This window comes from Agelaius phoeniceus, chromosome 16, assembly GCF_051311805.1.
Source record: "Agelaius phoeniceus isolate bAgePho1 chromosome 16, bAgePho1.hap1, whole genome shotgun sequence".
Lineage (NCBI taxonomy): Eukaryota > Metazoa > Chordata > Aves > Passeriformes > Icteridae > Agelaius > Agelaius phoeniceus.
The window spans coordinates 1,132,569-1,159,763 of NC_135280.1; the positions used below are offsets into that span (position 1 = coordinate 1,132,569).

Below are 27,195 nucleotides of genomic sequence, written 5' to 3' on the forward strand. Positions count from 1 at the left end.
CCAAAGAGAAGCCCAGCCAGGGGCAGAGCCAGGTAACTCCAGGCCAGGGCCCATCCTCACGTTCAGCATGGAGGCGTCCCTGCGGAATTCCATCAGGTCCTCGCTCAGCTTGCTCTGGTTCTCATCCAGCACATCTGTGAGAGAGGGACAGGCCCACAGTCACTGCAGAGCCACTGCTGGCACCCCAGGGAACAGGCAGAGGGCACCCACTGCCCCCCAGCCTGGGAACACAGCGCTGCCATCAGCAGCAGGGACAGCAACCCCGTAATGCAGCACCCAAGAGCTGCCCTGTCCCTGCAGCCCTGAGCACAGAGCCCGTCTGCTGCACACTCACCAAACTTCAGCTCCAGGTTCTTCTCCAGCTGGTCGATTTTCTCAGAGAGTTTGCCCAGCATGGAGCGCAGGAAGGCGATCTCCTGGTCCTTCTGGGCCATGGCCACCTGCATCTCGTGGAAGCGATCGTCCGTCTGCTGCAGGAACTCCTTCAGCCCCTCGAACTTGCACGTCTCCAGGTGGGTCTCGTAGGTGTCCTGGTTTCCTATGAATGCACACCTGGGGGAAGGCAGATGCTGGCTGGAGCAGGGCTCTCCTGGAGCCTCCTTGCTCAGCTGTCTCCTCAGGGGAGCTCCAAGGCCTGTGTGGGTCCCCAGCTGTCCTGCTCCTCCTGCCAGCAGCAGGGATTCTGTGGTTCATGATCCTTCAAAGGGTGGACTTGATCATCGTGGAGGTCCTTTCTAGTTTTAATGGTTCTCTGATCCTGCTGGGAGAGGCAACTGCAGGACAAGAGAGGCCAAGCAGCTCCCACTCTTCCAGCAGGGCACTGGCCCCAAACTGGACTGTCTGACTGTCTGTCTGGGAAGATGCAAGGAAAAGCAGATCTTGGGCAGGAAACAGAGGTGGTGTCAGTTTGTTGGGCTCACCAGGAGTCATAAAAACCAGTGGAAAAAACTGCAGCTGACCTCAGCAGATGCTGCCTTGGGCCTGCAGCAGGGCACAGAGTCAGGGCTGCTCTGCCAGGACTTGCCTTGCTCTGCCTCTGCCAAGACATGGCTTAGGATCATGGAATCATAGAACTGCTGAGGTTGGAAAAGACCTCTAAGATCATCGAGTCCATTTGTTCCCCAAGGCCACCACTAACCCGTGTCCCCAAGTGCCACACCTACATGGCATTTAAATGCCTCAAGGATGGGGACTCCACCACTGCCCTGTGCCAGTGATGGAAGAACTTTCTGTGAACTCTTCCTGCAACAGTAAACCCAAGCAGGGGCTGCCCTGGGGCTCGGGTGACAGGGAACCCTCTGAGGTGGATCAGCACTTCCCTTGCCTGGGACAAGGCCTGGTTGGCAAGACACAGCCATGGCACTCAAATCACTCTTGTCCTCATCCCCCTCTCTTCGTGCTGACTCTCCTCCAGCTCTGCTGCCTGTGCACTCACCCTCCTCATCCTCCTCCTCACCGTGACCTGCCTGTTCCCACCCCGAGGCTCCAGAGCTGCCTCCTGCAACCCCTGTAACCCCCAGCTCAGCCTCAGGCCAATGCACAGCACTGGGGAGAGCTGCTCAGAGCCTCGGGGCCACCCCAAGGCTGCAGCAGCCCAAAAGCAGCTCAGTCATGAGCTCAGTGCAGTTCCCCACCCCAAAGCATCAGCTCCTTACCCATATTTGGAGTGAGGACACTTGATGTGCTCACACTCCTTCAGGTGAGCCTCCAGGTTCATTTTGAGGAGGGGAGGGCAGCTGGGGTTGTTGGGGCAGCGCACGGGCCTGTAATCACAGCTGCTCTCATGATCCCTGCCAGGGAGAGAAAAAAAGGCAGGGAAAATCAGCAACGAGCAAAAATTACTGGGAACAACACAGATCCTCAGGAGAGGAGCAAACCAGCCCTTGAGGCTGTCAGATGATCCAAAGCCTCCTGCTCTGAGACTGCAATTCCAGCTTTAAATTCTCATTTGGCCAGAAAATTGAGAGTAATAATAGGCCACATTTTCACAGGGCACATCTACTTCTGCAGCTGATGGGCTGAGCCTTCAGGCAGCCATCAATGACAGGAATGGACAGGGAAAACAGGGATGGGGAGGGAGATAGATTTCAAATTCATAGGATATAACGAAGATAATTCCTCTTCCAAAAAGAATCCCAAGTTCTCTACTTGACCTCAGCCATGGAGTTTCATCCCAGATGTGAGGTGGCTGCTCTCACAATGCACCCCCTGTCCCAGTGCTGGCACTCAGGGAGCAGAAAACAGCATGCTCCTTCTGACACCAGCCCTGAGCTGCCCCTGAAGCCACCCTGCTCATTCCCCTGGCAGAGCCAAACACAGCAGTGCTGGCAGGAGCTGCACGGCCCTGGAGCTGCAGGGCAAGCTGGGCTGGCAGGGCCCTGGAGCCACAGGGCAGCTTGGGCAGGTTGGGCTGGCACTGCCCCGGAGCCACAGGGCAGCTCGGGCAGGCAGGGCCCTGGAGCCACAGGGCAGCTCGGGCAGGCAGGGCCCTTTCCCTGGAGAGGATCCCTGGAAGGAGCACTCACTTCCTGGCACTGAGTTTGATGGTGAAGGGGCAGCCACGGGGGTCCACCTCGAAGGCAGGGTTCTTGCTGCTGGCGGCAGGCCGGCAGCCGTACTTGCAGTGGATGAAGAGCTCCCCAATCTGCTCGGCCACCGCGATGTTGTTCACCACCACCGTCAGCTTGGCGTTGTCCACGGGGCACTTCTCTGCCAGGGAGGGAAGGATGGCACAGTCAGGGAGGGCTGAGACAGGGCACCAGCATCTCCCAGAGCCCCCGCGTGGGAATTGTGGTCTGTGCTTTCCCTGGCTGGGTCAGCCAGCTGCCACCTGAGTGGCCATGGAAAGAGGCAGGAATATCCACCCGAGGCCTGCCAGCCACCATCTTTGGTTTGTCTTGGGGTGTGGAAAAGTTACAGGTTGTGTTAATCCATAATGATTGAGGGAGCTGCCAGTGAAAGAAGGCCACACTGATTCAGCACACTGCCTTGTGCTGCCTGAAGGGTGAGTGTACACAAATCACCAGGTGCCCCAGCCATAACCTGCTCCTCACCCAGGCCTGGGCTCAGCTCCTGCTGCCAGCAACCACTGAAACCCAGAATCCTTTAGGTTGGAAAACACCTCCAAGATCATCGAGTCCGAGCCTTGGACTGATCACCACCTCATCAGCTGAGCTCTGCCACATCCAGCTGTTTATGGAACACTCCAGGCATGGGGATTGCAATTGCAAAGCCTTTTGCCACAGATCTCTGGGCTGGGGTTGATATAGCAGAGCACAGTGAGAGGATTAACATGCAAAGCAGAGGGACCTCTTGCATGTGGAACACAAAAATCTTAAGGCAGAAAGAGCTGCTGCTTTGTAGGACTCCCCAGGGAGCCTCCTCAGGGCTCGCTGTTCTGGTAATGCCAATGGCTTGGCTCTGTGCTGAACAAAAGCTTGCCAAGAGGGGCACAGGCTCGTGCCAAAAAAAGTCTTTTTTTTGCAGCCAGAGTCCAACCCAAGCAGGAGCTGGCTAGCCCAGGCCAGCAGCCAGGGGCTTGGGCTCTCCCAGGGTTCTGGAAGAGCTGGGTGAGCTAAAGCAGCTCAGTGGGGCTCAGTCAGGGGCCAGAGCCCTGGCATTGAGGAGATGGGGGAGAAGGGGTCGATGCCAAACGTGGCCCCTGCTTCTTTATCCAGGCAGCCACAGAAAGCTTTCAGTTTGAAATCAGTGGGTCAGCTCTGGGCGAGACATGTATTATCCTGGGATTATCCACTGCATTTTCCAGGACCTGAGAACATCCTGTGCCCAGCCCTCTCTGCAGTGCCCATGCCCCAGAGTGCACCATTGGCCCCCAGCCCCTCACTGCTGCAGTGGCACGCCTGACTGACAGCTTGTTTTAAGCCCTTTGGACATTTTTCTGCAGGTTTCTCTTTAGGTGAAAGCAAATCAACCAGGAAATAACAGTGTTCTGGCTGCATCACACAACAACAGCCCTGTACTCACCAGATGTTAAGGCACATCTCCTGCAAAACGTGTGCTGTGGAGACAGAGAGGAACAGCAGCGTCAGTGTAAAACCAGAGCGGGCAAATGATTCCCTGTGGCCACCCATGGGAAAGGTGGGACACACCCCAGCCAAGGGCTCAGGAGCCTCAGCAGCTGCTCTGCCTGTTCTAGCCCAGGGCAAACCCCAGCTGCTTGCTCAGGCTGAAGCACAGGTCCTGAACACACAGCTTGGAGCTCTGATCTTCTTCCCGTTCAGGATCAGGCCATGATCGTGGTGCTGGCCAAAGCCAGGGCATGTTCCATGTTCTGCCACACTCTGATATTCATGGCATCACAGAATCCTGGTATGGTTTGGGTTGGAAGGGATCTTAGAGATCATCAAGTTCCAATTTCCTGCCGTGGCAAGGACACCTTCCACAGACCAAGGCTCAGAGCTCCGTCCAGCCTGCTCTTGAACACATCCAAGTCCTTCCTACCTCCACATCTGCACAGGGTTTCTCTACTTCTCCCTCCTCCTCCACTGTAGCCCATGTCATCCCTCTCACTCCCCTGAGAAGCCCTTGGGGGAAGGGGAAGCCTGGACTGTCCCCTCTGCCTCTCCCTGTCCTTGGCCAGTCAGCCCAGCACATCCATCCCTCTGGAGCCCTCTCAAGGCAGCAGAGCAGCCCTGTCCTGCTGCCAGGCAGATGGAACAGCTGGTTTGTAAGCCCATTAAATGCTCTGTAAATTTGAGCACTTTAAATAGCTCCCCTCTCCGTTCTGACAGTTTAACTTGACAAAGCAGCAAGCACAGTCTAACACACTAATGAACATGAAGGCTGCAGCATTTCACTGCTCCTGATGCTGCCCTGTGCATTCCCTGGAGCCTCCTCAGCCACGTTCCCTGGCCAGGGAGCCAGCTCCTGGCAGGGCTGTGAGTCCCCCTCTGGAGCTGTTATCTGCTGCCCTGCTCCCATGGCCTTTTCCTGCCCAGCACAGCTGCACTGAGCTCCCTCCAGAGCTGCCAGAGCAGGACTGCAGATGAAGCCAGGCTGCTTCCTGCAGTGGGCTTTTTTCCACATTAACCACTAAATCTCAGTGTCTCTGTGCAGAGCTGCTTACTGGAATGGTGCAGCCAAACTGCAGCAGCTTCCAGCACTTTTGGGGAATGGCACCCTCACTGCAATAAACAATCCTGAGCTCTACTGCTGTTGCTACAGCCCCATCCTGGTGATCAGATCACGTCAGAAGCATTAGAGCCATCTCAAAGCCATCTTTCTTCACAAGGAGCACAGGAATAATATACAGCTTCTATTAAATCCCAGTAAAATGGAATCCAGAAGAATATTCATAACACCCTGTGCCTCTCATTTGAGGATCTCAAATCCCTTTGCAAGCATTAACTAAATGAAGCTTCAAGCCATTCTTGTTTTATAAGCAACACTTCCTTCACAACTGAAGCACAGCCATTCCTGGGGTGCCCAGGAGCTCCTGCAGAGCCCTTCAGGAGGAGTTTTCGACCTCATGGAAGCCACAGCAAGGAGACTGAGCATGGCCAGGATGGGGTGGCTGACAGTCCAGCCCTCCTGGGAAAAGCCACCCCACTTAGTTTTGCTTGACAGTCCCCAGGGAGAGACAGAGGGGACAGTCCAGGCTTGAGTGTGGCTCACCCAGGATGTTTAGGAGAGCCATGCCTTACCCCACAGGTTGTGATGACGGGATCCTTAAAGACACTGCAGCACAGCTGGCAGCACAGCTTCACTGAGGGCTGCTCTGCAAACACCAGGGGCTCCTGCAGGGCACACACAGGGACACACACAGCGGGGATTAGTCCAAACCAAGAGCCTGCAGCTCTGCAGAAGGAACAACACATCCCCTCAGTACTGAGCCTCGCGGAGCCTGGGGCACACTGAGGGTTTTATTACATCAACATAAAATTCTGTCTGGATCTGCTGAGTTCCAGTAGGGGAAGAATGAACTTGGGAATGGCTGGAGACCCTCATTCAGCTCATCACAAACTGGGGGCCACTAGCATCTAGCAGGATAAGCACCTGACAGCAAACTAACTGCACAGACCAACTCCTCTGCCAGTGATTCATTCACCAGAACTGCATGGGCAGAACTGGCTGGGACTTTCTCCTTGGTTGGCCTAAGCATAGAGTTGTCAAAATTGTACTAAGCCTAAGCTTAAGAGCAATTTTAAAGCAGCCTGCAGGAAGGGCTCCTTCACTCCTCAGGAACCAGAAACAGCATTGTTTCTGCTGCAATGGGCCCATCTCTCCAGTTTTGTTTACCAACTAGGACAGCCAGCACAGGGCTCCAAGCACGTCCTCCCAGAGCACCACAGCTCTCCATGCTCACATTTCAGAGCATTTCCAATCAATGTCTGCAGTTCCCTCTGTCTTTTCATCCTGTGCTGCTCTCAGAAATGCAAACACAGCCCCCTGGGTTCCCAAATATGAAACAAACTCTTATCCTAGATCAGTGGCAGAACGCCGCCTGACCTTTTATTCATCCAGTTGGGGTTGCTTACTGGGTCACAAGCTAAGCTCAGTTTAAAGTATCCTCCCCCAGCATGTAGACAATTCCTTGCACCCTCCTGGGGCTTACAATCAAGTCTGTGGGGTGCCACACAGCCCTGAATGGGGATGGGGCTCCAAATCCACGGGGAATTGTATTTTTTTGCTGCCTGAGGCCAGACCACCAGCCTGAGCCTTGCAACCCGCCCTGCTCTGCTGCAGGGCCAGGGAATCAAGCAGGACTTTGCACAGACTTACAGTTTTTCTGGGAAGCAGAAAAGCCTCACCATTGTCCTCATTTTCCAGGCAGGGAAGTGGTACATGAGGAAGCAGAGTCAGTGGTGGGAACAAAGTTAAAAGCAAGAGCCTGAGCCAGGCACTGCACAAAATCTGCCCCCGAGAGCTCTGCGCACTCACAACAGCCCACTAAGTTCCTTGTTTGACACTGAGCTTCCTAACCCTGCTCCTTGAGACAATCCCAAATACCTACTGGCTCCTCCTCTTCCTCATGGAGTGAGAACGTGGAGCGCAGGGACATGTTGGACTCGGAGTGCAAGGAGCGGACGGAGATGGCGGAGTCGGAGCGGCGCGGGGTGCTGATGGGAGGCTGCGGACACAGAGCAGCTCTGGTCAGTGCAATCATTCCCCAACTCCAGCCAGAGCCCTCAGGCTCACTTCTCCCCCTCCACAACACCTCAGCTGCACTGAGTGGCCCTGCTGCTGTGTGCCCTTCCCTGCGCCGTGCCCAGAGACAGGAATCACTCGGGTTGAACTCCCTGGACATTCCAAGCACATCACCTTCTCCAAGGTGCGTTCCCTGCACACTTACCGTGCACACCCGCAAAGCAATGGCCTGGAAGAATTAATCCTTCATGGAAAGCTCTGTAAATCTCCCCCAGAGACCGCTCCAGCTCCTGCAATGTCTCTAATCTCTGCAGCAGCACTTGTTGTTGCACTCACTATCTAACTTCTGCCAAATTTCTTTGCGTAAGTGTGGAGACTTCCTTCTATTGAATTCTCTGTGAGCCCAGCTCTGCCGCTTCCTGCTCGGGAGGGGAGAGCAGAGCACGCACTGAGCACCAATCCAGAGAGCTCCTCTGCCATGGCAGCCCTGGGATTGGCTTGGAGGGAGTGCTGCTGCTGGAATATTAACCACAGCATGTCTCCCAGGGTGGAATGTCAACCACCAGCACGTAGCCAAGGTGCCATTCGGTGTCAAAGCACCACTGGAGGCTGCAGACCGTGGGGAGACTGGATCTGAGGAGCCAGTGCAGCTGGGAGTGCAGCCACTGAGGGGTTACTGTGGGAGAGATGCTGCTGCTGGACTGGAAAAGGTGCAGAGAGGAGCAATAAAGGTCTTCAATGAGCAGAATGCATGCTTGGACAAAGAAGTGGAAGAATGAAGCCAGAAGCTTCAGACGAGGCATGATGGACGAGCATCTGCACGTGTCACACTCTCCAAGGCCTGGCTGTCAGTCCCTAGCCCTGAGGAGTGTTGGCTGGAAGGAGCTCTGGGGATCCCTGGCTGCCCACTGGAAAAGGGACTCTCTCAGGGAACAGGGAAAGCTGCATGGACCAGACACTGCTGAGCTCCTGTCCTGCACCTTGTGGGAAAAATGCTTTTCCTCGTGTTCCACGTGAGCCTCAGGAGCTGCATTCTGTGTGCCTGGCCTGGGTGAAATGGGTGACCTCAGAGCCAGGGCCAGACAAAGGCAATGCAGGAGGGCCCAGGGGCAGCAGGAAATGCAGCAATGAAAGCTGCAAGATGAGGTTCAGAGGCTGCTGCCCTCCCCAGAGACAAAGCACACGGCAGTCCCAGTGCAGCCTGGCTGGGCTGCAGGAGAGCAGCAGACCAGGATCCTGCTGCTTCCTCACTCTGCTCTGCTGCCTCATTTTTATGATCCTGGGCTCTGAGGAACTCAGAAATGCTGCATCTGCTTAGAAGCCAAAGCATAAATGTCTTTCCCTTAAAGACAGCATATTTATTGACTAAATACATAAACCTTAAGGAGGAATGGTTATAATGAGGTAAATCCATTTCATGTGTATCCATTTGTTTTATTATTTTCCTCCACTAGTAGCAGAAATTATTAAAATAACCAGGATGACTGTGCACAGTTCCCACTCTGGAGGTGACAGGGGGTGAGGGCAGCAAAGGCAGGCTCTGCAGGGAGGCAGGTTTGTCACCAGAGGATCACCAACAGAGAAAGGGACTGCAGCATTCCAGGAGGCAGGGGTGTGAGACACAGAAGGTTTGTGTAGGACTCTGGGCTCAGCTCCCTGTGTCCTGGTTTGGATAATGCTGGTGTTAATTGCACAGCAGAGAAGGGGATGTGCTGAGGAGGATCCCTCACTCCCCCTGGCTGTGGGGAAAACACAGAATGGCAGAGGGTGTGCTGGCAGTTCCAGACCCTCTGGGTATCTGCAGCCTTGGTTTTGCCAAGAAAACAAGGATAAAACTCAAGAGGCCTCATTTCTGCACTAAACATCAGGTACACCTTCAAAGAGCCCAAGGATGGAGCACTCTAACATCTGATGGAAGATGGAGAGTTTTCACCTCTGGCTCAGAGGTGAAGCTCCCTGTAAACAACAGATTTGGACAGGCAGGCAGCCTCCATCCATGGTATCCAATGGTCCAATATTCAGCTGCAATCTTTAGCTGCAGTTTCCACCACCTCAGCAACAGGAGCAGCCTGCATGTGGAAGCTCCAGCACAGCCCTGCTTCCAGCTCCATGCAGGCACAGCAAGGTGGGAACCTGTGGCACTGTGCCCAGGCAGGATGACAGCAGCAATCCTGCCCTGCACACAGAGCACACTGCTCTGCTTCTGTTCCATTAACAGCAGTTTTACAAGGAAAGAAAAAGGGCGGTGGAGGTCACAGGAGGGCTCTGACTCCTCTCCAGCTGTCTCTCTGATGGCTGAGAAGCCCTTGGCAGCTTCTGGAGGAGGGAAAACTCAGTGATGAGGAAGGGAAATCCCAGATTATTTCTTGACAAAGCAAATGAAGCTTCCTAAGAGGGTTAGTGAGTCTGCCTGGAGCAGCAGGCAGAGCAGGACCGAGGCGGTTCTGGTTTGTCAGCACCTCACGCTGCTTCCTGAACCACTCATTAATCCTCTCACTGTTTTTGCTGAAGAATATTTACCACTCCAGGGAAAGTGGGCTGAGGCTGTCCAAGAGGATTGAAGCTGGCTCCCAGCAGAGATCTCCCCCATTCTTGGCTGCACACCCCAGTTTGTGCCAGCGGAGTTTTCAAAGGAGTCAGGGAGTTTCTTTATCAGACCTGGCTAAATGGAATATTCACAGCATCCCCTCCTCTGGAAAAGTCCTCCCCTCTGCCCTGTGAGAACTGCCCAGCTTGTGAAAAGGGCACTGTGAGGCCAGCCCTCAGCCCAGAGGGTCTGTGCTGACAGCCAGGGGTGCCTGAGCCCTGGCCCAGCTCCTGGGGTCAGTGGTGGGCTGGAGAGCTGCACTTGCCAAGGACACCAGGCACATTTTCAAAGGACTTGTTAGAAAAAAGACCAACAACAAACAAAACCCCCACGGGCTCACATAAAACACAGCAAGATCTCTGAGCAACAGAAGGAACTTTATAGGATGCTGACAATAAAATTCTTTGCAATCTGGTGTCAAATTTATTTTAAGAAGTGCTGCAGCTCCACACTGTTGCTGACCCCAGTCTCTAACTCCAGCAGCAATGATCCATTTATGCCTGGCTTGGAAACTGGGTCTTGTAACCTAACTCTACAAATACTTCATTTGAAGTTTGTTACTAACATGTTTAGATCTGAACACAGCTTGTGGTTGTGAGATGTGGCAGGAGCACCAGGGACAGGACAAGGTCCAGCCTTGGATCATCCTTTCATCAAGGTTTGCTTTGCTGTTGCTGTTCTTGATTTAATTGATTTACCTAATTTAATTTCTCTCCAAGCAGCTAACCCTGAATACTGTTGAATCACTAAATTCCCCTAGAAGAACTTACTCAGAAGCGAGTGATAAAACTGGATACAAAACTGGGAACTGCTTTACCACCAAGATACTGGGACACCCAGGAATGGTTTGTGTGGGAAGCCCAGCACAGCCCTTAGTGTCCAACATCCCAATCTGCAGGTTTCAAACCCGCTCCCTGTGGTCAGAGGCCCCATCTGGAGGTGGGAATAGGAATGGATTCTCTGGCCATAACTGCAGAGCCAGCTGGGATCCATCCAACACAACACGGAGAGTGCCTGCCCCAGTCACAGCCCAGACATCCTGGCAGGGGCTGCTTCCTCCTGAGCTCCCTGCCCTCCCTCTCAAGGAGGCTCTGGGATTTGCAGTTCCCAGGCTTTGGACCCACATAACAATCTCAAGCAGAGTGAAAAGCAGCAGCAGCAGCTCCAGCCTAAAGGCCCAGGTGAGAATGATCTGCGTCCCCAGGGCACCAGCAATGCTGAGGCTGGTCCTGCCCCTGGGGCACACATCACAGAGAATGATGAGGGAGGCAGAGGAGTCCAGAGGAGCTCCAGACACCTCTCATTTCAATTCTGATCTGCTAAACCAGTCAGGAGGGTCCTGCCAACACCTACCATGCCATCATCCTCGTCCCGTGGGGAGTAGGTGAGGGTGCTGGAGGAGGACGGGGTCCGACGGTGCTGCTTGAAAGTGTTGGTCCCGTCAGCTTTACAGGGAATTAAAAAAGAAAAACAAGCATTTAGGCTCCTCAGAAACATTGCCAAGCTATGGGACAGCCTCTGTAGCTCTCAGTGTTCCTTAGAAAAGGAAGAGACTAGGGATTCTGCAATGCTGGTTCATGACTGGATGTATCAGCACAGGCAGAATGACCCTGATCTCTGAGAGCTTGCCCAGCAAAAAGCACAGGTAATATCCTTAAAAATACTATTAAAAGGAAACTTTGTACTCCCATGTATCTCAGCCACCAGTAAAAATTGCCAGGATCCAGGGAGGTCTGGATATCCCTGAGGCACGGGGGAGCCATGCTAAATTAAATATTAAATATTTGTATAGAGATCATGTAACTGACTCTGATACGTATAAAAGTCTGAATGCAAATATTTGGGAGTCCAAAACCATCCAGAGTCCAGGACAAATGTAATCCAAACATTCTTCTCGGGCAGATGTTCATATCCTTATCAAAATCAGTGTCAAGTCTTTTTGTTGCTATTAAAGGAAGGATATTTGTATCCCAAAATGAAACCAGGCCTCTTCCTACATTCCCCCCACGTGCCAGGGCTCGGGCTCCCCTCACCTGCTGAGCTTTGAGGAGCAAGGCCCAGGAATTGTAAATGAGCAGGGATATCTGCATCCCCTCCTGTCTGAGCTAAAAGGGGCCACGGGGTTTTACCAAAGCTCCAGAGTGACTCACAGTCAGGCACAGAGGGAAGATGGAAATTTTCAGCATTGGTGATGATTGTCACAGGGATCAATAAGATTTGGTGCTGAGCTCAGCATCAAACCCTGTTGTACTACTCTGTTTTCAGCAAAGGCTTCCCAGTGCTACTGCTCAGTCTGCCTGAGCAGAGAAAATTCCTGTGCCTGCTCATTTCCATCCTGTCAGGACACATAACAGCAAACCCAGCCCCTCAACACCTGGTTAATGACCAGAGAGATTCTCCCAACAGCTTTATGATCTGTAAAAGGACAACAACCGCACACAGTGCATTAAATACCCACCCTTTGTGATGGTGGTCACAGCAGAGAAGGCTGGTCCAAAAGTTGTTTCCATTCTTGTCTGAAATATTGAAAAAACCAACGTCAGGGCATTTAAAGCCTTCAGGTTTTGCCTGAGCTGGTGAAATGCTGCATACACATTGCCAGCTTTTCTCTGTGAAGAGTGAGATTTTAAGAGGCAGGCAAATAGCCTGTTTCAAAGGGCAGCAGGGCTGTGCTGCTGTGCCAGCAGCAGTGGCCTTACCCCGTTAGTGCTCTCAGCAGTAGTGATGCTTGTGGTGCCACTGGAGAAACGATTGTAGCGAGCGCTCTTGTTTGAGCTCATAATCTAGGCCAGCATCTGTTAGTCATGGGAAGCTTGCTCTGTGGGAGAAGAAGGACACAAAGGGAGTTAGGCTCCTTGTGGGTATTTCCCTGGGCTCAGAGAACACTCTCCTGCAGCACAAAGCCCAAGTGTTTACCTAAACTCACACAGACCTGGATTTTCGGAAGCAAGAGGCAAGGACAAAGTCAGATTCCTGCAAATTGTTCCTGAGTGAGCGTTCAGCATTTTTAAAATATATGATTATCTTTTAATAAGAGCCTCATTTCTCTCCCTCCACCGGTTCATTAGGCTCAAGTTTGCAAAGTCAAGAATTCCACAACAGTGATCTGCAGAAACACATGGAATTTGCTTTCTTTAACCTCTGCTGAAACCTGATACTGCTTCAGGGCACAATTATGCTGCTGTCCCAGCAAATCTGACAAGATGCTCTCAGTCTCCTTCAGAGCCAGGACAGCCTCAGGAAGGAGCTGCAGCTCCTCTGCCATCACACAGAAGCTCCTGGCTCAGGCAGGAGTTTCCCTCAGAGAGGACAAAGCTCAGCCTGGCACTGGGGAGGTGAAATGTCTCAGGTGTTTCTAGCAATTGGTTTTCTCTTACCTGGGAGTGACAAGTCCTAAATCTCCAAGCTCTTTATAAAACCACTGGGATTTCTCCACTTTACAGAAAGGGAAACTGAGGCTCCCACAGAGCCAGGATCCCAGCAGAGCTGTGAGCTGGGATTTGTGCAGGGATTCCCACCTCCCTGAGAGCCCTGGCACACGGGGCTGGGCACATCCTGCACACACATTTTGAATGCTGCAAGGGTGACTCTGGGGCTGCCCTCAGCCAAGGCTCTGCTCGGGCCTGACACAGCAATTCCAGTGCTCCTGCAGCTCTGGATCCAACAGCTGGCAGGCAGCCAGGAGCAGCAGAACCCTGAGCAGGGATTGCTGCTCGGGTCTAAACTCCCAGAAACAACTGTGGGCAGAAATGATAAAAAATCCAAAATTCCAAAGAAAAACCAAACAAACGGAAACCCCGAAACCAAGCCCAAAACCATGTGAAAACCAAGGGTCTGGATAATGTTTTCCACACACGTGACAGCACTGTCCTGGCTGCTTGCAAATGCCAGATCCCTGAGGAGATGCTGAGCACAGAGTCTGGAGCTGTCTCAAAAGCAGCAGGAATGAAGCAGAGCTGTGCTGCAGCATCAGGGAGACCTGCAGAGTCTAAAGCTGGGCTCCAGCAAGCCACAGGTCTGGCTTTGGCCACTGGATCCTTTGATTCCTTTGATTATCCTTTCATCCCCTGAGGGCACAGAGAGCAGAGGGAGGGTGGGAGGTGGCAGAGGGCAGACAAAGGGTTTGGCCACTGGCCCCAGGATTTCTGAGCCCCTCTGCCTCTGGCAGCCCTGGATGAGCCACTGGAGCCCTCAGCTTCCTCCCGGCAAAAACTCCCCCCTTCTGCACAAGGCTGAAGATTCCCCTCTCCAGCTACAAAGGCTGAAGATGAGAGGTCTCCAGCTGGGGTTTCCAGATGATGCAGTGCTCATAAATTAAGCAAAGCAAGTACTTCCATGAGCGATGGCACGAACTGCTGCATCTCCTGGGATTTCCCATCTCAAGGCTGCATTATCTCATGTCCAGTAACATGTAGATCCCTAAAATGTAGGTTCCCCACATCTAACAGTACACCTGGGCTCATCACTCTTCCCTGGAAAAGGGATTCAGCACTCTGCTCCTCCCATGGTTGGCTGGAAATAGAGAAATATTCAAATTTCCAGGGATACGAATCCGTGCAACACCTACTCACACCCCCTTTATCCTGCCCTGCTCAAAGGCAGGAGCAGGGATCTGCTCCCACTTCATCAGCCATGTCAGTGAAGGTTAAGGGAACCTTGCATATCAAATATTCCTCGTGGGGTTTAGGGCAAAGAGTCATTCCCAGTGGAAAGAGAGGAAAGCCACCCTGATGGAGGATCAGGGCTGTCTGGAGACTCAGCTTCATTCCCTCTCACTTTCAGGGTATGTATCACCTCCAGATGAACAGATGGAGACTCAAGCAATGGGAAACACTCAGAGACAGGGAAAACAAAAATGGGGATAAACCGACAGTGTGAGGAGTTCTGTGATATCATCAAAGGTTGGATCAGATGTGCCACAAACAGCGACTGCAGCCACCTGAGCCACTGCCATGACCCTTCAATCCCTGCCTGGAAGCTCCAATAAACCCAAAGTGGGGAAGGGAATGTGGAATTCAGGGATTTCCCACTCACTGGTTATGGGCTTGCCCTGTGCCTGCAGCTTGGCTGAGCGAGGTACCTGCAGCAGCAGCAGGGAGCCTGCTGGTGTCTGCTCCAAGCAGAGACCAGAGGAATGTGAGCAATGGAAAACATCTCCAGCAGAATATCAGCAGAATATCAGCCAGGCTGCACAACCCCAGCAAGATCTGATTTCAGCCCAAACCTCTGCACCCACCACAGACAGGAGCATTTCAGCAGAGCAGATGCCTCTCCAGAGCATTGTCTGACAAGCTCCTCACACTTTCCTCTCCATCTGAGAACCTTTTCCAACTGATAGCAAAGAATTTAAAAGGAGGCAGAAAAGAGCTGATGGTGTCGACATTAATACCAACTTCCTACAGCACTTGCAAAGATCTCTGCACCTTTGCTTGGCATCTGAACCCTGCCAGCTACACTGTCCTGTGCTCCCAGGCCTGAGTGTCCCCTTGGGTGGCTGATGCTGGGAACCCAGCCTGTGATGCACATTCTCCTTGCCTGGACTTAATTCTTTTAACATGCAACATCAGTGCTTTTTACAGTAAACAAAGAGGGGGGGGAATCTCCCCCGGCAAAAGGAAGCTGTGGGGACGCAATATTCAGTAAATCCCACAGCTGATCACAACCAGATGTGAGGGGGAGCAGCGATAGGTTTCAGCATTTGCACATCACAGGGATCAACTCCAGGCTTTTGAGACTCAATGAGAAGAAAAGCCTTAAAATCCTACTCGAGTAATTCAGGCAAGGGAAACCCAAGCAGCAGCAGCTGCAGAGGGAAGCAGTGCTCCTTCTCCCATTGCTGAGGGGAGACCCAACAGGATCAGCCACACATCAACCTGTGACTGCACCTCAGAGCTGGCAGGAGAATCAGCACCCCTGGCCTGGCTAATTCCCTCTCTCTGAGGTTACTCACCCCAAGGAAACTGCTGGGCTGGCAAATTGTCCCAGAGCAGGAGTGGCTGGCAGTGGGAGAGACAGGCACGGGTTATCCTGCCCTGGCTGGCTGAACTTCCTTATCTCACTGCTCGGGTATTTATGGTGTAAGACCTGTTCCTCTTACAACAAACACTGCACTCACAACACAAGGGTTACACATCCCTGAGAGTGTTGGCACATCCCAGGGAAATACTCCCACAAAAGCACTCGCAGGTGCCAAGGGCACAGGGTGATTGTGGGGTAATTAACTACTCTGGGGTAATTAACCACTCTGTGACCAGCAGCACCTCAGGTGCAGCTCATCAGGGTGACCAGGGCTGTCAGCATCTGGCCTGACCTGTACAGCACAGGGTGTGAGCAGGCAGAGATACAGCAGGTCTGAGACAGGCACCTCTCTGGGGACACCTCTCAGGGGACACCACTCCATCCATGGACACCTCTCAGGGGACACCTCTCAGGGGCAGCTCTCCATGCATGGACACCTCTCAGGGGTCACCTCTCCATGGACACCTCTCCATGGACATCTCTCAGGAGACACCTTTCCATGGACACCTCTCAGGGGTCACCTCTCCATCCATGGACACCTCTCCATCCATGGACACCTCTCCATCCATGGACACCTGTCAGGGAACACCAGAGCAGAGGCAGGCAGTGGAGCCCCCTGGTCACTCCTCAGGCAGCCCAGAACACCTGGCCAGGGCTCCCAGCAGCACAGCTGAGCCAGCCTGGCCCAGCCCCAGGTGAGGATGGGCAATAAAAGGCAGCAGTGAAACCACCAGGGCTGCAGGTGACACTCAGCTGTGCCCAGCAGTCAGTACCAGCTGGTGGTAAGGAGCTTATGAAAAACCCCATAAAACTAAGGAGACAAAGAGGTTGCAGATGAGCTAAAATCTAAAGCACCTGACCCAGCAGGACATTTCTTACACTCTTCAGATGTCAGTCAGTGCAGGAAGGACATAAAACATGAACAGAAGCTCAGCCTTACTGACAGGATGTGGCACCTCCACCTGATGAATCTGTGGAACAGTCTTTTTACTGTTTGTGAGTTTTTCTTATAAGTCACACCAGCTCTTCTGAGTGTCTTACAGTGAGACCATAATTGTACTGAGCCATCATCAATAAAAATAAAAGGGATATTTTTAATTGCTGCTACTTTTACCAGCGCTTGCACTGACTGCAGGACTGAGAGAGCACATTCAACAGCTGTTTGAACACTGCCATGCCTTTGAACAAATGGAGTTCAGAAAGGAAAAGCATTTCATAGGGTGCTTTTCCTAAAGGATAATGAAGCCTTGGGATAGAAGAATATTTGCAATACTTCATGGTAAAACCTGAAGCTGTAGCTTTCAAATGTCCCCACAGCTGGATCAAAAGTTATTGCTCTGGTGAAATGAAGCACCTCAATTTTCCCAGAAAAATAACATTAAATTAGAAGTTAGAATAGAGGCCAATATTCAGTGCTGTTCCATGACACAAAAGCTACATTTGAAGTTTTATTTCCATTTCAGGTAACCTGGGAGGATCCACCTACAACACCATTTTTGTTATGCAGCCCAGCTCTGACCCTGCAACCGAAATTGTCCTGTGTGGGCTCAGCAGCTCCTCAGGCACTGCTGGGCAGGAACAGGCACATCCACAGCTCTGCCACACAAGGACCTTAATCAAAAGGTGCTTTAAAAGTTGGCCCTGCCACTGCACAGCTGCGTGCTGTGCCTCTCACAGCTTGTGCCCTTCCACATCCTCCCTCAAAGAACAGACCCCTTCTGAGAGCATCACATTGCTAAATTATGGATTTGGTGAAGGAAAAAGAATAAAACCCCAGCCTAGCCCTGAAACCAACAACATCCTCCCCCTCCAAGGCAAAAATTTCAGTGCTGCTGCAGTTCCTTGGGAGGGAATGGCCAGATCCTGATGGAAGGCACCACACTGGAGAGCTGAGAGCAGTCACCCTCAGCACTCACACCTCAGCAGTGCTCCTGGTGCTCCTCAGACCTGTGTGACAGAGAACAAGAGGCTGCCAGGACCCTGCAGGGTACTGTGGGCTGGCACAGCTCTGCTCTTGGTGTCCCTGCTGCAAATGTGACAGAGAGAGGGGCTTGCAGCTCAACTGAAAGCCCCTGAACACACGGCAGGGCAGCAGCAAAGACTGGGGCATGGAGAAACTTGGCCTCTGATCTTCCAAGGAAGCAGAGCAATGTTTGTGTCACCTGGACTCTGCTCTCCTGGAGTTCTGCTAGACCCAAAGCAATCAAAGCTCCTCTCTCCTTTATTCCCCGATTCCTGTGCCATGGCTGAGGCCTTTTCCAGCTGCTTTGCCTTCTGGTTGGCGGCACTGCCTCCTCTGGAAAGCTGGAACCACCCCACCACACGATGGGATTCTTCCAGATTAAAGTCACAGCAAACCTGAGCCCATAGCCATGACTCAAAAAGCACAAAGTAGCACTTCCACCCCCTGTTCCCCCAACATCCTCCAAAGCTTTGGCACCTCGTGACACACACTCTTCTCTGCCCTCTGGATGAGACTAGAACACTTCAGAGATCCAGCTGAAATGCATCACCTCCTTCAGGAAAAAAACCCAAAAAATCCAGCAAATTCCAGTCACCTGCTCTTTTTCTGTACAGCTCCCTTGGGTTCTGCCACTGAGAGCAAGCAGGAGGCACCTTGGACACCAACACTCATTGACCAGATCAGTGATCCTGGGAGAAACAGCACCAAATCCTTGATTCCAAAAGAAACCAGGGGACGTGGACACTTCCACCATGGCAAATCTACTGACAGCTTTGAGACAGAAGCACCACTCAGTGTCCCACAACCCCAAACACCACGGATTAAACTCTGCCCCAGGGTGACTCAGAATTCCAGGGGACACGGCCTCTCCTCCAGCGTGGCTTCTGTGCTCACAGCTCTGCCCAAGGAACAGCCAGGATTTCCCACTTCTGGAACACCAGACCAGCCTCAGGACACACTTGCTGGGCTGCTGCAATCAAGCACTCCACACCTTTGCAAAGGTCACTCTGAAGGACCATAAAACCAGCCCAACAGAGCTGCAGCTGCTGGACGGACCACAGGTACCCCTGCCCAAGTGCTGCAGGGCTCCAGGTGCCTCCTGGAGGGATGGAAACAGTTCCTCCCTCACTCCCAAAGCGCTGCAGGGCTCCAGGTGCCTCCTGGAGGGATGGAAACAGTTCCTCCCTCACTCCCAAAGCGCTGCAGGGCTCCAGGTGCCTCCTGGAGGGATGGAAACAGTTCCTCCCTCACTCCCAAAGCGCTGCAGGGCTCCAGGTGCCTCCTGGAGGGATGGAAACAGTTCCTCCCTCACTCCCAAAGCGCTGCAGGGCTCCAGGTGCCTCCTGGAGGGATGGAAACAGTTCCTCCCTCACTCCCAAAGCGCTGCAGGGCTCCAGGTGCCTCCTGGAGGGATGGAAACAGTTCCTCCCTCACTCCCAAACTGCTGCAGGATCCAGGTGCCTCCTGGAGGGATGGAAACAGTTCCTCCCTCACTCCCAAACTGCTGCAGGATCCAGGTGCCTCCTGGAGGGATGGAAACAGTTCCTCCCTCACTCCCAAAGCGCTGCAGGGCTCCAGGTGCCTCCTGGAGGGATGGAAACAGTTCCTCCCTCACTGCTGCAGGGGAGCAGCTTCGCGGGAATGCTGCCTGACACCCGGCACCCGGAGCAAGCACTTCTCCTTGGAGCAAGCACTTCTCCTTGGAGCACACTCACCCCTGGCCATCCTGGAGCAGCAGAGCCCGGCAAGATGCCACCAGCATGCCCAGTTTCTGAGCTGGGGACAGCCTTCTCCTCAGCCAAAGAGATGCCACCAGCATGCCCAGCTCTGGGCTGGGGACAGGCTTCTCCTCGGCCCAAGTGCCTCTTCCGCTGCAGCGTGCGAGTGTGGATCGCTCCCCAGTGATGTAAACACAAAGGCATGCGGAGCAGTGGGCGATATGTAAATCCAGCTGGAAAATCCCACAGCTCAGCCAATCTCCAGCTGCCTCCCAGCTTTGCCCCGGCTGCTCCGGGTTCAGTCTAGTGCAGGAAAAACAACCCTGTCCCAGCACAAGGATTTGGTCCCCTGATCGGAGACAGAAAAGTTCTTCGCTTGCTTTAAGGGGAGTTGGGAGTTTCTCACCTTCTTTTATAGTTCCCAAACTATTCAGAATTCTGTATAACAACAGCAACACGCTCTCTGCCTGGAGAGACAATCCAGGGAAACCCGGGTACCCAGGAACAGCCACAAAAAGGCAGAGCTGGGGAACAGGACTTGCCCAAAACACAGATACTGGTGCTGGTGGGAACTTCCACTGCCAGGACAGCTCTCCAGAGCTGAGGCTGTCCCAGGAGCAGGCACTGCCCCCTCCAGCCCCAGGACACCTCGTTCAGAGGTGGCTCTGAAGCTCCAAGGCTGTGCTCAAGACAGAGCAGGAGCAGCCTGAATGGGCAATGTGGGGTGCTGCTGCCAAAGGCTCCTGGGGTGAGCTCAGAGAGGGGTGACAGGAACCCCTCTGAGCAGGCAGCTGCCTCCCTCCTCGTCCCAGCTGTCCCTACACCCCCTGATGGGCAGAGGGACGTGCTGGTGTGTGCCTCACCATGCCCATGGCAAATGGAATAAAAACTGGGAGGGGAGAGTTCCAACAGACTGAACACGGCCACGTAATCCCAGTATGAACCCAGGAAGGATTTTCTCCCCAGTACCCCCCTCCTGGCACACCTGGTCTGGCTGGGATAGCCTGTGAGAAAGGTACAGTCACACTCCAGGAAATCCCACACCCAGGGCCAGCAGGGCCTGGGAGGTCCCTGGGAACACCCAGAGCCTGCAGGGCTCCCTGAGGCTCCAGCAGCACCTCAGCATTGGGGAGCCCCAGGGTTGTTAAGGGAAGGGCTGGCTTCAGGCAGGGACACAAACCTCCATGAGGTGTGCACACATGGCTCTAGGCTGCACAGGAGGGCTCACCCTGGGATCCCCCAGGGCAGGGAACCAAACCACCCCAACACCATGGACTGGGGTTTTTATCCTTCCTTGAGCCCAATGAACATGAAATCCCCTGTCTGAGTGCTAGCAGGGAAGGTACAGCATCCCCTGACTGGAAACACCACTGAGGCTCAGGTTTCCCATTTCCACAGGGTAAAACATTCCCTCCCTCAGGCAGTGTCACCTGCACACAAACCAAACCCAGCAATGGAGCTTCTGGGTGGCTTCAGCCTGTCCCTCCCCTGCTCCAGACAGGGACCCCAGGGCCTGGAGGGGATCCAACACACTGCAGACAGGACCTGCTCCTGCAGCTTCCTGCATGATTTTAGGATTTCCCGGCCCAGGGAGGTGCAGGCTGGACATCATGAGGGATTTCTTCACGGAAGGGGTTGTCAGGAATTGGAAGGGGCTGCCCAGGGAGGTTTGGGGTCCCCATCCCTGGAGGTGTCCAAGGAACACCTGGATGTAGCACTCAGGGCTCGGGGCTGGGATCAGGCACAGGGTGGACTCAGTGGTCTTGGAGGTTTTTTCCAACCTAAACAATTCTGGGATTCCGTGATCTCGCACTGCTTCCACTCATCAAGGGCTTTCTGGAACCATCCTTCACCCCCAAACCCTTTCCTGAAAGCCCCACCATCCTCACTGGGGCTGGAAGTGGGAAGCAGCCAAACCCTGGAGGCCAAAATGCTGCAGCTGTTTAAGAGGAACACGACTGCTCAGTGCAGCCTGGAAACACATCGCTGGGGGGAAAACACCCAGGGAGGCAAAATCACACAGCTGGGACTGAAACAAAGGCACAGAACAGTGCCAGAGTGGAAGAAACAACTGCTGGGTCACAGTTCTTATCACAGCTACACCCTGGCAGGGACACCAGCCTGGACCTGGCGTTATGGACACCCGAACCTGCTCCTGTGGTTGTGTCTGAGCCCAGCAGAGCCCAAAGAGATGTGGAACCAAGGGAATCCTCCCTGCTGCCCTTCCCAGCTCACAGCTCAGCGATCCCACAGCCTGGCAGCCTCTGCCAGCGGGACACACGGACAGAGCCCGAGAGCTCGTGCGGAACGAGAAGAGAAGGGCACAATCCACAATTCACAGTTCACAATCCGGACCTGCACATGTTCTGCGGCAGCCACAGAGACCGACCCGCAGACAGCCCACATTTTCTGTATTGTGAGCCCAAACCCCAGGGAAAGGAGCTTACTGCGAGGGCAGGAAAGTGCCAGCAGCAACACGTGCTGCTCGGACAGGGAACGGGGCACAAAACGCCAAAACTGAGCAGAAAAAGCCAAAGCTAAGCGCAGACTGCGATGGGAGCCAGCGAACACCCCGGGAGGGCAGCGGGGGCGGCGAGCGAGGCCTGGCGGGATTCACCGGGACGGAGCAGCGCAGATGATGCTCGGGCTGCCCGGAGCGCCGCAGCAGAGCCGCTGGCACCCCACACACAGCGGCCGGTGGGCACGGGGCGCCTCCGCCGGCACCTCCCCGGCCCGAGGCCCGGCGCCCCCGGCCCGGCCCGGCCCCTCCCCTGCCGGAGCCGCCCGGCGCGGCCCGCCCGGCTCCCCCCGGCCCGCCCGTACCTCCCAGCGGCGGCGGCGGCCGCAGCGCCGGTGCCCGGTCCCGGCACATCGCGCCCGGGCCTGCTGCCCCCCGCCGCCCGGCCCGGAAGAGCCGCGCCCAGCGCTCCTCGGGACTTGTAGTCCCGTGCGCCGCGTCCTGCCCGCGCCGCCGAGCCGCCTGGACTACGACTCCCAGCAGCCCCCGCAGACAGTCCCTCCGTGCTACAACCACTGTTGCTATTGGTTCTGCCCGGCCTCCAGCAGTGACCAATCAGAAGGCGGCAACTGCCGCCTCGGGCCACGCTGCGCTGCTCGTCGCCATTGGCAGGGAGGAAAACGGCGACCAATCAGCGCTGGAAGAGGCGGGGCGGTGGTCACGCCAACCGCTGGTGATTGGCTATACCCACAGCAGCCTGACCAATAGCTGCATCGCAGTGGCCATAAAAGACGTAGCAGGGAACACGTGCGTTCTTTCCAGCCAGAGGTGCGGGACGGGACAGGATGTGCGGGGCTGGGAGGAGGGAGCGGGGCCGGTAACGGGGCTATTATCGAGGGCGGGCCGCTGATGATCCACATTTACCTTTCTGACACCTCGTCTGAGGGCGGCGGGCGGCCGCAGCCCCTGCTGAGCAGCCACGGCTGAGGCCCGCGGTGCCCGCGGCCAGGCCGGGCGGGCGGGCGCGCTCCTCCCCTCACGCGCTGCCTTCTCCCCTCAGGCTCGGCGGGAAGCGGCCGCGGCCTGCGGCTCGGTGGTGCCGGCGTCCCGAGCCTCCGTGCCCGATCCGCGGCGGTCCCCGGCGCTGTGGGCCGGTAAAAGACGGTGTTCCCTGCTCCAGTGTTTGCGGTAAGTGAGGCTGAGCCCCGGGAAATGCTCCTGCTCCGCAACGAGGCGGATCTTGAAGCACAAAGAAGCAGCTGCGGAATGGGCTGGAGGAAAGAATTCACCGACTTTTACTCCCTCATGGGTTAGTTTAAGGTGAATATCCTGGCAGGGTGGTGGGTGCAGTACTGTAAGTGCAAGGATTTGCATTCTTAACTCTAGTGCTGCAGTGTGTAGATTGAGAATTAAAATCTTCTTTCTGTTTAGCTCTGTAGAAAATAACAAGCTACTCCTGTAAGGTTTTCGCACTCAAGACTAGCTTTAATTGTGAATGTTTTACTGTCGTATTTGTACTTAAGGTTCTATATAAATATTTGTAGCTTACAGGTGAATAAAGTTTTAAAAAGTCTCGAGTTTTGCTTCTGTTTATCACAGTTTCCATTGGAGACCTGTACCTTTACAGACCGACTGGAAATGTTGTGTGGGTACCCAGTGCAACTGGAATGCATTGAAATCTAATGCATTTTTCTCAGCCCCATTCCCTTCATTGGAGTCTTGGAGTCACTTTGGTTGGATGGGGACTACAGCACTGCCCCTGGCAGCTGCGCCAGGGCTGCACAGCCCTTTTTGGGGAGAAATGCTCCCAATATCCAGTTTAAACTATGATACACCGGTTCTGCCGTGTGGATCCAGATGGTTTCAAGGCTGAACTGAAATATTTGAACGACTTAACAGCGCTGTGTGTTTAGGCAATCAAAACACCGCTGTAGCCATGGAGATTATTAAAAAATTTTATTAACAGGAATGAACCGAAAGCTGTAAACAAGAGCCAGCAGAAATGGGATGTTGCGGGTGAGGCCGAGCCCTCGCACGTGGCTGGGTGCTCTGAGCAATTAACGGGAATAATTAACGCTGCGCTGAGCAGTTCCGCGTGGTGGCAGCAAAGGCCCGTGGAAAATCCCAAACGGCCGTGAGGAGGAGCTTGGGGCCAGCCCAGTGTGCGGGCACTGGGAAACCGGTCCCACACTGGGAGAGGGGCTGAGCCTGCTCGAGGTTCAGGTCTAAACCACAAACAGGGCTGTGAGGCCTCTGCTGTAGCAGGGTCTGTTCCCCACAGGCAGGGTGGAAGTGCTCCAAAGGGAAACAGTTACATCTTCCTCATTTAAAGGGGTTTTTGTCGGTTTTAGACCCACACTGAGCAAGAAGTGAGCAGCTGTAACCCAGACAGATGCCAGTCTGAGGGAGAGGGATGGCAGCAACCTGACATTGGGAATCTTAATCCTTTAGGAATCCTAAGTTTTGCCTTTAGGGAGGCTCCTTGACACCTCGGGATGGGGCTGCTGCTGTTCCAAAGGCAGGATCAGGAAACAGCCATGGAGCTGCCAGGCTGGTCTTGCCCCACACAAAACCAAATTACTGGGGTGAGGGGGCCCTGACAGCCCCCCATGACAGAGCTCACCTGGCTGCTCCTGCAGGACTGACAGCAGGGTTCGCCAGGAGTGCAAATGTTCCTGCACAAATGGGTTTTCCACAGGTGATTTTAAAATTTAAATCAGACAATTTTAAGAATTGTCTCTCCCCTAAAATACTATTTAGGGAAAAAAAGCTGGTTCATTTTAAGATCCCTTTTCACCCTGTGAAGCTGCAGCTGCTCGAGTTGCTGTAGCTCCCTGAGGAGTGGAGCTTGGAGCACGTGGGAGCTGCAGAGGCTCCTTGTGCCCCTCAGGAAAGCAGTGCTGGAGCCAAAATCCCAGGAAAAATGAGGGGCAGGGGTATCTGAGTCAGCAGCTGGGGGGGCTGGTGCTGGCTGGAGGGCAGAGGATATGGGTGATTTATTCTGTTCCATTTGGAGGAGCCACCAGAGGCTCGGCGCAGTGGGCACCTGCTGATGTGTGCGTGGAGTTTTCAAACGGAAAAATTGCCAAAGGCCAAACACTTCATCCAGATTCAAGTTTGTACTGAGAAGTGCAGCTTGACAAAAAAACAGCCAAAAGCCTGACACAGACCAAAGGGGTGAGGAGGCCCTTGAAGAGAGCTGGCAGGAGTCTGCAGCCTGTAAAATCACTGCCTGCAGCTTCCCCCCAGCTCTCTGCGGTGAAAAGAAAGAGCTGCCCAAGAGAACTTTGAAGATATCAAAGCGTTGTTGCAGTCTGAAAACACCATCACACTTACAGGAAGGTATTTAGAATAAGCTGCAATACATTAGGATTCTTCTCAAAGTACCAGAAAGGGCGGAAGGAGGAGAAGCAGAGCCTTTCCCAGAGGGATGAGCGTTCAGAAATCTCTGTACACAGCCAGGTGTGCAGGAGCTCACTCGGACAGCCAAGCTCTGCCTTTGCAGGGAACAGGAGAATCCCTCACTGTGGAACCGTGTCCCACCTCACAGGGATGGACAGACAGGAGAAAGCACCTACAAGAATGGCTGCCTTCAAACACATCCTTCCTGCACGCCCCCGGCCAGGGCTCTCAGCTGAATTCCAGGTACACAGGCAAAGAAAAGGGAATTCAGGACGTTCTCCTACCCAGAAAAAAATCAAGACTTTTTTCCTCCTAGGTGGGGAGAAGGTGTTGGTTCCCTTACATCACAGCCTGGCTCTCTCCAAGGTTACAGCAGCCTCACAGAGCAGGCACAGAGGGAGAGCCCAGCCCCTTCCCCAACACCCTCCTCCCACCTGTGAGCAGGGCAGGGATGCTGGCCAGGGGAGCCGGAGCCGAGGGATGCGAGGGGGCTGCAGAATCCCAGAGAGCTTTTCCTGCTGCTCTGTGCCCTGCTCTCAACTGGCCTTGGGGGCAGACACAGACACGACAGACGGACATGCACACACTGCCCACGGGCCTGAGTCTCTGTACAAACACACGTTAGGACCTGCAGCAGCCCGAGCCTCGCACTTCCTTCTTCACGTAGTCGTGCAGCTTGAATTTGGGCTCGTTGGGCAGCTTCATGGACCTGTGCTTCAGCTCCCTGGGAAAGGGGAAGGATGTTACTCTTACACTGCTGCTTCTGGAAGGGAGAGGATTTTGTCTGGAAGGAGCCAGAGAGGGAGTTTGGGCAAGGGTGTGGAGTGACAGGACACAGGGAATGGCTTTTTCCTGGCAGGGTGGGGATAGATGAGATGTTCAGAAGGAATTTTTCCCTGTGAGGACTTGACAGGGCTTGGAGCAACCTGGGATGGTGGAGGATGTCCCTGCCATGGCAGGGGATGGAACTGAATGGGCTTTAAGGTCCCTTCCAACCCAAGCCACCCCAGGATTCTATGATTCCAAGCTGCCTTGCGCAGCTCAGTTGATCTCAGCGTGGCTTGGACACTGCTAAAGCTCCTTTGGAGGACAAGGCCACTGCTCTGCTCACTTACTTGGCGATGGCTGTGAACGCTAATTCCACGTTGAGGCCGCTCTTGGCGCTGGTCTCCATGAAGGGCACCCCGTACTCCTGTGGGATGAGACACAGCCCTGTCAGGAGTGCCACCAGGGGTGTTCCCAGGGCTCTCAGGGAGTAATTTTTGAGGACAAAGAATCAAGAGTTGTTAGTAGAAACTTAAAGGAAGAACAGATGAGGAGAAAGGGGAGAGCACGACAAGGGAAAAAAGCCAAGTGTTCCCCAGGTATATTTTGGGTCACTGGTCTCCAGGCGACCATTTCCTGTGCACATCCTCAGGGACATCCTCAGGTACCTCACCCACCTTGGCAAGCTTCTCTCCATCTTCCCTTTTCACCACTCTGTCCTGGGCTGAATCCACCTGCACCAGGAATGGCAAAGAGCAGTTTGTGGTGATTTGGAAGGTCACCAGCATGACCCTCCCTGTCCCCTCATGCCCTGCCAGGCTCCCCTGCCTGTGCCTCCAGCGTGGGAGGAACAGGAGGCTCTGGCAAAGCCCTGGGGCCAGGCTCACCTTGTTTCCCAGTAACATGAGGACCACATCCTGCTGTGCATATTCATGGATCTCTGTCAGCCAAGCCTGGAGGGACACAGCCAAAGAGAGGGGTTGGCAATGGCTCCAGGAGGAGCAGGGGAATGGGAGTGATGGGGAGCTGCCCCAGTCCTGCCATGGACACCCTCAGTAGGCAATGCTGCCATTCCAGGCAATGCCAGGGATATTCCAAGGATGATCCCTGTCAACAAGGGGGTACCTGGGGTTCCCCCAAGCCCTGGGGGACCCACTTGGCCAAGCAAGCCCAGCAC

At 54.2% G+C, this 27,195-nt stretch overlaps 2 protein-coding genes, 1 long non-coding RNA gene and 1 other non-coding gene across 8 annotated transcripts in view; 2 read left to right on the forward strand and 2 right to left on the reverse strand.

Annotated features, from left to right (window-relative positions):
* Positions 1-22,375, reverse strand: part of TRAF7 (TNF receptor associated factor 7) — a 29,693-nt gene extending 7,318 nt beyond the window's left edge. Inside the window, exons 1-11 of one of the 5 annotated variants that reach the window (XM_054643511.2) lie at positions 22,217-22,375; positions 12,394-12,512; positions 12,153-12,210; positions 11,048-11,139; positions 6,974-7,090; positions 5,664-5,756; positions 3,985-4,018; positions 2,526-2,709; positions 1,656-1,790; positions 335-552; positions 61-134 (exon numbers count right to left, since the gene is read on the reverse strand). In XM_054643511.2, coding sequence (XP_054499486.2) covers positions 61-134; positions 335-552; positions 1,656-1,790; positions 2,526-2,709; positions 3,985-4,018; positions 5,664-5,756; positions 6,974-7,090; positions 11,048-11,139; positions 12,153-12,210; positions 12,394-12,474 — 1,086 coding nt within the window. In that variant the 5' untranslated portion in view covers positions 12,475-12,512; positions 22,217-22,375. Of the gene's footprint in view, positions 1-60; positions 135-334; positions 553-1,655; positions 1,791-2,525; positions 2,710-3,984; positions 4,019-5,663; positions 5,818-6,973; positions 7,091-7,312; positions 7,524-11,047; positions 11,140-12,152; positions 12,211-12,393; positions 12,513-19,390; positions 19,548-22,216 lie in introns of those variants that run through there. The other 4 variants (XM_077187055.1, XM_077187056.1, XM_077187058.1 and 1 more) reach the window with 4 other exon arrangements.
* Positions 22,376-22,634: 259 nt separating this feature from the next.
* Positions 22,635-23,428, forward strand: LOC129127387 (uncharacterized). The gene is made up of 2 exons (XR_013184453.1): positions 22,635-22,679; positions 22,912-23,428. It is a non-coding gene; the product is annotated as an uncharacterized LOC129127387 (long non-coding RNA).
* LOC129127473 (small nucleolar RNA SNORD60) lies at positions 22,753-22,843 on the forward strand. Its single transcript, XR_008535185.1, has one exon. It is a non-coding gene; the product is annotated as a small nucleolar RNA SNORD60 (small nucleolar RNA).
* Positions 23,429-23,792: 364 nt separating the features above from the next.
* RAB26 (RAB26, member RAS oncogene family) overlaps positions 23,793-27,195 on the reverse strand; it is a 29,241-nt gene continuing 25,838 nt past the window's right edge. The window contains exons 6-9 of the mRNA XM_054643566.2: positions 26,906-26,971; positions 26,696-26,752; positions 26,369-26,445; positions 23,793-25,977 (exon numbers count right to left, since the gene is read on the reverse strand). Of these exons, the coding sequence (XP_054499541.2) occupies positions 25,875-25,977; positions 26,369-26,445; positions 26,696-26,752; positions 26,906-26,971 (303 nt within the window). The 3' untranslated portion in view covers positions 23,793-25,874. The remainder of the gene's footprint in view (positions 25,978-26,368; positions 26,446-26,695; positions 26,753-26,905; positions 26,972-27,195) is intronic.